Genomic DNA, 11,641 nt, shown 5'->3' on the forward strand with positions numbered 1-11,641 from the left:
TCTTCCCTTGAGTGTTGCTTTGGTTCAGTTCATTGACAACATGATGTATACAAAGCTCTGAGAATTAATCGGCTCTGGCTATCGACGATCTGCTAACGGTTCTTTGGGCTTCATCATAGTCAAGAATAGTGAACCATTGCAAATAAAAGAGGGCAATGAAGATGAACGGTCTTCTAGGGGGTCATGAGTATTTTACGAAGTTTAGTGTGGGGCTGGAGATTTTAATTAAGCCTCTTACCTCACACACCTCGAAAGTTAATCTAGCAACAAGAATTATCACCTTGATGGTGGACATAGGTAGCTAGTGTTATCCGGAAACCCTGGAAGCTATGTAATTAAAATTTGCTAAAATCAATTAAAGAACGTCTAACTTGGTTTTGCAGGTTTGCATGTGATGTGGTATAACCTTCATTATGATAATGAGTTTATGTATGAGATGGTTATATGTTGTAATGTTAAGTGGCTTTCGCGTCACGGCATGATGGTTGGAGCCACGGGATTTCCACGTTAATGTAATAGATGTAGATATAGCCTACAAGTTACAGGTGATGGTGGCAAGTGTACACGGAGGACCTCGGTCTGGAGAAGGTGTACCAGGCATAGGAGGAGGGGCTGAAATTTTTAGTGCCACGACAGTGTTTCCTGAAATTGGTGCCACGACATCGTTTTTGAAACGATCGCCACGGCAACATTTTCTGAAATTGCCGCCACAGCAATGTTTTTTAAATGGCTGGCACGACAACGATTTTTCTGCCGCCATGGCGATGTTTCGACTGAAGATTCAAGAGAACCATGAAGACTTGTCGGTGCCCAGGGCTATACCACATCCGGCTATTATGAATTGCCTGAGATGTTTATCATTTTCTTTAACCCTTTGATTGCGCATGAGTCAATTATTAGGGTGATCTCTCACTGAAAATATCAAGTTAAAAGGTGCTCTTCTCACTATTGCAACCGTCTATATCACATAACTTTCCGGAGTATGCTACTTGTGAGCTGCGTTGGGATTTCTCTGAAGAGGAGAGGATGATGCAGTATCGTAGAGACAAGTATTTCCCTCAGTTAAGAACCAAGGTTATCAATCCAGTAGAAGAACCAAGCAACACTTCTTTAGCAGTAACTACACACAAAATAACAAATACTTGCACCCAATGCAAACAAGGCGTTGTCAATCCCTCGACGGTTAATTGCAAAGATCAAATCTCGTAGTGATAGATAGATAAATAAAACACAAAATAAAATAAATTGCAGCAAAGTGCTTTTGATTTTAATAATGATAAAAGTAAGACCCGGGGGCCATAATTTTCACTAGCGGTTTCTCTCTTGAAAATAACATACGGTAGGTAAACAAATTACCGTTGGGAAATTGATAGAAAATCAAATAATCATGACGATATCCAAGGCAATGATCATGTATATAGACATCACGTCCGAGATAAGTAGACCCACTCTTGTCTGCATCTACTACTATTACTCCACACATCAACTGCTATCCAGCATTCATCTAAAGTATTATGTTCATAAAGAACGGAGTAACGCCTTAAGTAAGATGACATGATGTATACAAAGTAAACTCACGCATGAATAAACTCCATCTTTTTATTTTTAATGGCAACAATACAAATACATGTCCCTTTGATTGTGGAGACAGACTGCGATGAAATGTTGTAGATCATCTGTGCGAGTGGCATCAATAAGTCCAGGTATACACATCGTATTAGTGAGATCAGAAAGATGCTGACTCACGGAAGGAACGTAAATCTAGCTAAGATTAGTCGACATGCAAATGCGGCCAGCCACACCCTTGCAGGTATGGGTAGTTCGCAACAACGAACTGCATGTTGGCTTCGTAATTGTAATATCTGATTGTAATCACCTAGTTTGATTAATGAAAGTTCCTTTCCCTAAAAAAAATACAAATACATGTCTTGTCCCTTTCTGTCATTGGAATATAGATCACCGCAATATTGAACACATTACAAAGCACATCTCCTATTGCAAGAAAAAATCAATCTATTTGGTCAATCCAAATCAATAGATCAGAGAGAAATGCAAAGCAATAATAATCATGCATAAAAGGGTTCAAAGAAGATTCAAATAATATTAATGAATAATCTGATCATAAAGTCGCATGTTATTTTACTGCACCAGAAACCTGATCATAGGTGGCCAATATGCAGACCCAGGCACGGCACGATACGACACACGCCTAAACAGGTCTGGCTTGCCACGACCCGCAAAGTCTCGTTTATAAGCGGTTCATGTCATGTCGGCACTTGGATCTCACCTCACGGCCCAAGCATGACACCCGGTTGTAGACGGTGGCGTATTGCTGACCTAATAATTACTTACAAATATTGTGGTAACTTTTGACGCACAAGAAAAAGTTGAAACATAGCTCGATAACTTCAGTCTAAACACCATGGTAAGTACGTATTGCAGGTGTGATAGTTCACGTACTAATGTCATGGTAACTTTTGATCTGAAAAATAGAGTTTGTCGAAACAATCTAGTTTCAAAGATCTAGTCGCGATGAATTTTTTACGTGAAAACAGATTTTGAATTGGAGCGATGGTTTGAGCTACCAAATATTTTAAAGTTTCAAAATAGAAAGAATGCTGACATCATCTATTTTGTCTTTTATGCATGCATGCATGTAATCACTAGTAACGCATGTGCTTCATCCGCTAGAAAAGGAATTGTATGTGTGATTACCTAGTATAAGTATTCGTTCAGGTCTACTAAGTAGGGTCCACAGTATAATTATTCAGAAATGATAAATTTCGAACGTTCGGATTTTAAGCATGACAACCCGAACATTTTTATGGTAACTTTAATTCAAACGAGGTTGTCAAACATAGTAATTTTTTGAAAAAAAAACAGACAGAAACAAAATTGCCATGTCTTAATAACTAAACTTGCCATCTTACATCAACTAAGTTGCCATAAAAAAACGCTCAGGATGACATCTTAAAATCCGAGCGTTCAGGATTTACTGACGTATTCCTGAGCGACCGTTGCCGATAAGGCCCCAGCGGCCCTCGCCGTACGGGGCCACCCGCAAATAGCCCCCGATCACACACGCGGCGCAGCGTTCCCCGCCATGGCCGCCACCTCCCTCGCCGCCGCTTCGCGCTGCCACCGCCACCACATCCTCCTCCCCGCTCTCGCCAGCCCCGGCTGCTTCAACCACAGAACCCCCAACCGAAGACGCATCTGCCCCGCCTTCCCGTCCGTTCTCTGCTCCTCCTCCTCCTCTGCTTCTCCCCAGCCCACGGCCGGCGGCGAGGAGGAGGCGGAGGATGGGGAAGAGGGGCGCGGGAGGAGGCTTTCGAAGCAGTCCTCGTGGGAGGCCACGGATGGTCAGGGCGACGACTACCTCTACCGCCTCGGGAAGGAGGCCGACAACATGAACATCGCCGTCGGCGCCCGCAGCGGCATCGTCGACGACCTCTTCGTCGGCAAATTCCTCGGAAGAGACTGTACGCTCTCCAGTGCCCCATTGCTATTTGATAGAGCTATCTGTGATAACTTGTCATAATTCAGAACAGTACATTTCTGTGTAGTTCAGCGGTGAGCAAAATAACGAATGGAATTGAAGAATCTGAGATGTTCTTTTTTTGTTGTTGACAAATTCCTTGTGAAATGTGCAGCGGATATTGTGTTCGATTACCGCCAGAAGGCGACGAGGAAATTTGAGTATCTGCAGGGAGATTACTACATCGCGCCTGCCTTCCTCGTGAGTTTGTTTTTAATTCATATACAGCTGCTCTGGTTTTCTTAAATCATCCTCATCCGTACTGTTATGTCAGCATCTGATTGTCGGAGATTTGACACTGCAGATTCGTTGTGTTACAGGATAAAGTTGGTAAGCAGTTTAATGTATAAGGAAGTCAGCATTCTTATAATCAGGTATTATAATCTCAGCATTTCACAAAATGCATTGCATTTGAATCTGAATCTACATATACAATGTGTATTCTAGTATCCTTATAGTAGACATGAAACTCAACAGTTCAAATCTGCCAATGGTCTGGTTACTAACTTCTTTTTTGGAGAGAGAGTCTGGTTACCAACTTTACACAGCCGTTTCAGTATGCTTTTATGCAAGGGTGTGGCGATAACCGAATGTACCTTTATTGGTATCTATGAATGATAACATACAGTAATCAACTCACTAGGCTAGATGTGTTTTAGTTGAACTGTAAAACAATGGCATACGATGTGCACAGCGGATGAATATCACCAAATCGTACATGTACAGTAGTAGTGACTGCTAACCTCATCCTACTTAATATCTAGGCCCCTGAGAGGTAAATGTTTAAAAGCCCCAAAACAATGAAGCATCCAATTTTGACTTTTGCATGATATTTCAAGAGTCGAGTGACAGTATTTCGTACAGCTTTCAGAAGTGGCCGAAGTGTGCTTAACACTTCTTTTTTATCTTTTTCTGCAGGTACATATTCTAAAGGACTGTTTATTGTTTGCAGCGGTCCACATTGTAAAGAACTTCCTTGCAAATAATCTTAATATCAAGATTCCCCTTATACTTGGTAGCATACTCTACTTCTTTTGTTTATGTGTGCGTGATTGTAATATGAAAAAACAAACGTGTAGTGTGATTCAGTGTCATGCTTTACCATTTAATGATCTTGAGCAATATTGCGCCATGCAGGTGTCTGGGGTGGCAAGGGGCAAGGGAAAACATTCCAGACTGAACTTATATTTAAAGCAATGGGTGTTGAGCCTGTTATTATGTCTGCTGGAGAACTCGAATCTGAGAGAGCAGGTCAAGAAACAGCGGAACTATTTTATGCTTGTATGCTTTATTTACTCTGCCATATGTTTATGTTTCCCAGATTGCTAGTGTTCAGATTAAAAACTGAGACCCACCTTAGTGCTTGGGGCACTTTCTAGTGCTGAAAGCCAGCCTGGGACGAATTTGCAATCGAGTTTCTTGCTTATTTTCAGAAAAAAAAAACTAGCATGTCTGTTCAGATTGGTTATGTTTGACCTTGCTCAATGAAAGGTCTGCTTATATTAGTTATGAAAGGAATTATCAGTTCCTAAAGTCTGCTCCAAAGTCAAGTTACTACTATGTTCTGCCAGATCTAGTCCATAGACAAAATAGGAATTGCTTGCTCTTTTGCAGTTATGGTAGTTATGATAGGGGATGGTTAGTTGCTCAGATTTTTTTCTGCTCGTATTGCAGGAGAACCTGGAAGGCTTATACGTGATCGATACAGAACGGCCTCTCAAGTAGTTCAAAACCAAGTAAGAAGGTGTATTCAGCTACTCAATTTCATAACCTGCTTTCAGATTCAGTTTTCTGAGATGTGACTAGTGAGCATGCAAGAGAACAGTATTTTTAAAATTTGTAAACTTATGCATCAACATACAGTAGTTGATCATTTACATATGTTGACGTTTAGTCCAAACTAGAAAAAAGAAGAGGCCCAGGGGCACTAGCACCCCCAACATATTCTTATGAGGAAGGTGGGATTCAGTCTTGGGTTGCTTGGTAGCACCATCGTGTGTCCTACTATTGAGCTACCCAGTGATTCCCCGTATTGAAATAATAAAAACTATTTAGATAAAAACTGCTAGCCCAAGATTGTTGTGATAGTGAAAAGGCCCTGAACTACCAAAGATGGTACTTGTTACTCTTTTATCATCTTAATAATAAAGTGTTCCATCGTCTACTTCAATGTGTTTATATCTTGCGATGATAAAAATGTTTCCATGGCTTGAGGCTTACTTCTGCTGAGAATCTCACGTGCTCCGTAGTGATTTACTCTTCTGTACCACTACCGAATTATTACGCTAATGTTTCCAATGATTCTTGTGATATTTTTTTCCTTACAAGATCATGTTTCACAAGTTTTTGATGGTATAGGGGAAAATGAGCTGTCTGATGATCAATGACCTAGATGCTGGTCTTGGAAGATTTGGTAAGCCATTTATTGAGCATACTTTGATGGGATTGTTGATTATGCCGAGCCTGGATGTCTATTATTATGATTTTTCATCAGGAGCTATGATACTTGATTTATTCTTTGTGTGCAAAGTTCTTTTTTTGCAAAAATAAACCTTATTTGTATGTGATTGATTAATATTAGAGTTTATCTTTCAAACATATCAACATTTATAGTAGGAAAAACCTTACTTACTATATGTTACTGTTGTTGCCAGGACACACACAAATGACGGTCAATAATCAAATCGTGGTTGGAACATTGATGAACTTGGCAGATAATCCTAACAGGGTTAGTATCGGGCAGAAATGGAGAGAATCTGATATAACACATAGAATTCCAATAATAGCAACTGGAAATGATTTTTCAACACTATATGCTCCTTTGATTCGTGATGGGAGGATGGAAAAGTTCTACTGGTATGTTTGTCCCTGCATCTGAAGCAATCTTGTTGACAAACTGAAAATTTTGAACTGCGCTATTTCATTTTCGTTATAACTTTGTGTACTATCGCCCACGTAGGCTATGTTCTTCTTGGCATTACTTGACACTACAAAAAGTAAATTGTTTCTTTATTCAATTCTCTACTTCAGAGATTGTCTTGGTTTGAAGATTACCACCGATTTGATATTCTTTCAGTCTTTTCTGTTAATTATATGTAGTTTCATGCTACTTCCATGCACCAACTAGGGATATTTTGAACCTTGGTACTTGATGTCTGATCATTTGTGCTTAACAGGCAGCCCACCCGTGAAGATATAATTAACATTGTTCACCGTATGTATACAAAGGATGGGTTATCTTTTGAGGAAGTTTCAAGCATTGTAGATACATTTCCAAATCAAGGTACTCGTTTCACCAAAACTGTAACTTCTAGTTTGCAGCATATGAGGCTTATCTGGTAGTGGAATATGCAGTGCTAAGGTCACCCACGTTATTTTGTGCTTCAAATATTTGCCTTGTTGTTTGCTAACATATAAGTTAGGGCTTGATAAGCGAAATTATTTTTCACATATACATAAGAATGATTACTCTTCAGTTCTTTAATGCAGATTAATAGCCGTAGCAATAATTTCTGTTGTTTTAAAAAAACTTGTAAATTGGGCGTCTTTGGGAAAAATGGTTATTTTCTTATGTTGTCATAGCCATGGGATGTGAGCATACAAGGGAAGGAGAAAGATTTTGGTACTTATGAATCATGTGATTCGCTTATATCACAAAAAAAAATAGGTTGCAGAGTGGCCCTGATAATCAGTCTAGAATCAGTACAACGAGCAATTACGTTTTGTTATGATGATCCACTAGTCTAGATTATAGCAGAACTATTATTCTCTGAAAAAAATACCCCCTTCTCCTTTTTAAGTTCTGTTACGTTGTGTGAGTTGTGTCTTTAGTTATTGGTTGAAATTGCGTTTCACCTAGCTTCGCTATTCTTTCTCTCTGTGGGAAGTTTGTACATATTTTCGCTTCTACATTTGAAAAACTTATTCAAGTACGACTTAAACTTGTTGCAGCTCTCGACTTTTATGGAGCTTTGAGATCCAGGACATATGACCAGGCTATCTTGCAGGTACTTATTTTGATTTAGGGCATCTGGTATGAGTTCTAATAATATGAAGAGATCCATTGTAATATTCTTATAATCGATTTTAGAAAATGTTTCCACCTCCTGTTGTCTGTGTGCAAAAGGGTTGTCTTTATATAGTTTCAGGCTGCAGATCATGCTCCCATTTATTGGAGTTGATGCACATACTTGTTTTTCATTGAAGTAGACGAGAGTCATGTTGGGTATGCAACAACAGAAGCATTTCGAGATGGCATCTCCAAATGTGCATTTGGTGTATCTTCTGAAAATATTCTTCAGAAACTACCTAATTAAATGATATATCATGCTTTGAAACTGTTCTCAAGAAATGGCTAAATAATATTTTTCATTTTCCCCATTGTGTTGCAGTGGGTAAATGACATTGGTGGTTATGAGCAACTAGGTGAAAAGCTTCTCAAGCGGAAGAACAGAGAGAAGCTTCCGACATTTATCCCTCCGAAGGTATTTACATTTCATATCAAGCAATGCACCAACAGGATTTTTTTTGTGCCATTATCGTGTCAGTTCTTTCAATATCACCGTGGTTGGATGGCTGTTCATTCCTCTATTGAGAAACCAATCTCTGTCTAACACCCTGGTGCGATTTATGTTCTCATCAGCCAACACTGGATGCACTGATTCAGTCAGGGAACTCTCTGGTAGAAGAGCAAGCATTCGTGATGAATTCGAACTTGTCGAAAGAATATATGAAGAACTTGGAGGACTAGTTCGAAGCGCCAAAAGATAAAGTATAAAAAGCTACTCTAGTAGCCTACATCAACCCAAGCCAAGTATTCTTGTTACTTTCAATTTTCTGTAAATTATACTGGTCCTCCTACATTTTGCCCGTGTCTCTCTGCGGATGAGCTGCATGTGCAAGTATATACTCCCTCCGTTAGTTAATTTCATCTTGGTTTCTTTTATTTGTTTCCCTTTGCTGCTAAAACCACGACACTTTTTGGAACGGAGGGAGTAACATACTCCATATTGTAAAAAAGCACATGAAAATATATATACAGTTGCAAATGTCATCTCCGTTTCTTTTATTTGCTTCCCTTTGCTGCTGTTGGTTGAACTGTGCCGAAGTCTATGCAGATGCGAGTACGACTGATGAAAGAAGGGATATCACCGACGTCATTGCTCGCGTCGCTGCCGAAAGTCATCCAGTTTTTTTTTTTTTTTGAGGCAACCCGCGGACTGGCTCAGAAAACGAGCCCCACTTATTGAAAGCAAGCGTCCAAAGGACACTCATAAATGTTTCTCAGGCTTTTGACCTTTTTTTTTCGCATGGACCAAAATTTATGATAGTACTAAAAATGCGAGGGTCTTTTGAAATATACTCCCCGTAAACTAATATAAGATCTTGATATACACTCCCTCCGTAAACTAATATAAGATCTTTTAAATCACAACTTGAATAATTTTCAAAAAAGAATCAATACTTTAGAGTGGCGGACCTAGCCCATTTAGCCAGGGTGGGCCAGCAGTGTTACTGTACATATATCCTCATCAACCCAGTGTCAACTTTTTGTGTGTTTAGGAAGGACACATTAGAGCAACTCCAAATGGGCGACCCATTTCGTCCACGCCTGTCCGTTTGGGTCGGCGCGGACAGAAAAGGCGGCCCAACGTGCCGACCCAAACGGACGCGCGTCCGTTTTTCGTCCGCGGACGACCCATTCCTGGCCCATTTTTGAGTCCGATTTGCGTTGGCGCAGACACGTGACGGACGCGCGCGCGGTCGCCTGCTCCTGTCCCCGGGCCCTCTGTTCTGTGGCACATTGGCCTCCCTCCCCCCGGCCAACAAGCAACCCTCGCCCCCCGCCTCCTCCGTCACCGACGCCGCCGCCCATTTTTCGGCGACTCTTCCAGCTGCCGCCGCCTCCACATCCGCCCAGCAACACCGCCCCTGTCCCCAGTCGCCCGCCGCCGCCGGGGAGCAAACTAGTTCCCATCGCCTCTTCCCCCACCGCACAGCTGCCCGCGACCAAGAAGACGCCTCGCCGCCCCCGCCACATACGACCGGCACGCTCGTCGGACGCCGTCACACTCGTCGGACGCCGGCCGGGCAGCTAGCTGGTCTGTGGGCGTCGGGTCTCCCCTCGCCGGCCGTCTTCTTCTTCGACGCCCGCAAGCTGTTCGACAGTTTGCCAAGGTACGAAAATGGACTCCGCCGACGAGTTCTTTTTCCACAATTTCATTTGCGACTTTGACGATTCGTCGTCCGACGACGAGGAGGAGATATTGGCTGCCGTGTTGGTCCATCACCACCTCAACAACCAGCGCCCGTTGTTCCGTGGCTCCATTCCGGGCCACCTTCCGGTGTTGAATCATAACCGAGAGAGCGGGCATTTCCTTCTCTGGAAGGACTACTTTGATACAACAAACCTGTTGTTCAAACATCACAAATTCCGCCGCCGGTTCCGTATGAGTAGGCATGTTTTCAACCGTATTAGAGAGGGAGTGGTCGGCTATGATGACTACTTCGAGTGCAAAGAGGATGCTGTCGGCGAGATTGGTTTCTCCTTTTATTAGAAATGCATGCTGCCATCCGAATGCTTGCATACGGAGTGGCCGGTGATCTCATTGACGAGTACGTCCGTATGAGCGAGTCTACATGCCTAGAGTCCCTGTATAAGTTCTGCAAGGCTGTGATTGCTGTGTTTGGCCCTGAGTACTTGAGAGAGCCGACAACTGCAGATACAGCCCGTTTGTTGGCGATGAATGCTAGCAGGGGCTTCCCGGGGATGCTTGGCAGCATAGACTGCATGCATTGGGAGTGGAAGAACTGCCCTTCTGCTTGGCAAGGGCAGTATAAAGGACATGTCAGGGCTTGCACTGTCATACTAGAGGCCGTGGCGTCTCAAGATCTCTGGATCTGACACTCTTTCTTTGGCATGGCCGGATCACACAATGATATCAACGTGCTTCAGCGCTCGCCGGTGTTTGCTAGGCTTACCGAAGGCAACAGCCCACCGGTGAACTTTACTGTCAATGGCCACAACTACGACAAAGGGTACTATTTGGGTAACGGTATCTATCCTCAGTGGACCACTATTGTAAAGACAATACCCGACCCTGTTGGAGAGAAAAGTAAAAGATTTGTCCAAGAGCAAGAGAGTGCTAGAAAGGATGTCCAGCGTGCCTTTGGTGTTTTGCAATCTCGATGGGGCATCGTTCGGTATCCTGCTAATACTTGGAGCACGCAGAAACTATGGGAGGTGATGACTGCTTGTGTGATCATGCACAATATGATCGTAGAAGACGAGCGCCCGGAACGTCTGTACGATAAAGGCTTTCAGTTTCAGGGTGAGAATGTTGTGCTTGAGCATGGAGTAGCGGCAACATTTGAGCAGTTCACTCAGTTTCATGAAGACATGCGTGATTGAGAAACTCACGTGCAACTACAAAATGATTTGGTTGAGCATATGTGAACTCATGTTGGCAACCAATAGATGTATCTACTTTTATTCGTTCGTAAAACTATGTGAAACATTTTTATTTTTATTTGGCCTGCAAAACCATACTATTTATTTGGTCGGACTATTTTGTTTATTTAAAATTTTCACTTCACAATAATGCAATGCAAAATTGGGCGGCGAGCCGGCTACGCCTGCACATATGGGTCGGCGCATTGTGCGCGCTGTCGACCCATATTAAAAACAAGACGGACACCGGGCGGGCGGCCGATCCAAATAAATAAAAAGCGGACGAAATCGCCGTTCGTTTGGATCGGTCCGTTGGGTTGCTCTTAGTGACAATTCCCTCGAAGATGATGCATCATCGCCCTTGCGAGATTCGAGATATCGGCCGGCGCAACCTATCCATTCTGATGCTTCATCTTGGCAGTGCCGTACAGCTTCCGGCGAGAACGCGATAGCTCCTGCTCAATGCCAGTGCCAGCCAACCACCCCGTCCCCGTGGCCGTGGAGACAGCATAGACCGGGAAAGGTTGGAAACAGTCAGCTCTCCTTCTACTCTTTCGAGCCGGCCGGCCGGCCACATGCGTGCTGCAGCCACGTGTGGATCCCTCCCACCTTTGCTCCAGCCGCCTCAACTCACAGCTAGGCCACACCAACAA

The 11,641-nt window shown here is 42.8% G+C and overlaps 1 protein-coding gene across 1 annotated transcript; it reads left to right on the forward strand.

Moving 5' to 3' along the window:
• The first annotated feature begins 3,042 nt into the window (after positions 1–3,042).
• LOC123047016 (ribulose bisphosphate carboxylase/oxygenase activase, chloroplastic) lies at positions 3,043–8,297 on the forward strand. Its single transcript, XM_044470495.1, has 12 exons — positions 3,043–3,482; positions 3,654–3,739; positions 3,859–3,868; positions 4,491–4,553; positions 4,676–4,789; positions 5,213–5,274; positions 5,897–5,951; positions 6,193–6,394; positions 6,715–6,821; positions 7,490–7,545; positions 7,930–8,022; positions 8,181–8,297. Exons 1-12 carry the CDS (start codon positions 3,104–3,106, stop codon positions 8,286–8,288), a joined length of 1,335 nt encoding a protein of 444 aa, XP_044326430.1. The 5' UTR covers positions 3,043–3,103; the 3' UTR covers positions 8,289–8,297.
• The last annotated feature ends 3,344 nt before the right edge of the window (positions 8,298–11,641 follow it).

The sequence above is a fragment of the Triticum aestivum genome, chromosome 2B, assembly GCF_018294505.1.
Source record: "Triticum aestivum cultivar Chinese Spring chromosome 2B, IWGSC CS RefSeq v2.1, whole genome shotgun sequence".
Classification (NCBI taxonomy): Eukaryota; Viridiplantae; Streptophyta; class Magnoliopsida; order Poales; family Poaceae; genus Triticum; species Triticum aestivum.

Excerpts from the sequence above, each read along its gene's own strand:
- LOC123047016 (XM_044470495.1), top strand. The coding sequence starts at position 3,104 with ATGGCCGCCACCTCCCTCGCCGCCGCTTCGCGCTGCCACCGCCACCAC. Across the intron at positions 6,395-6,714 it reads AGGATGGAAAAGTTCTACTG|GCAGCCCACCCGTGAAGATA; the intron begins GTATGTTTGTCC and ends TGTGCTTAACAG. Across the intron at positions 6,822-7,489 it reads AGATACATTTCCAAATCAAG|CTCTCGACTTTTATGGAGCT; the intron begins GTACTCGTTTCA and ends AACTTGTTGCAG.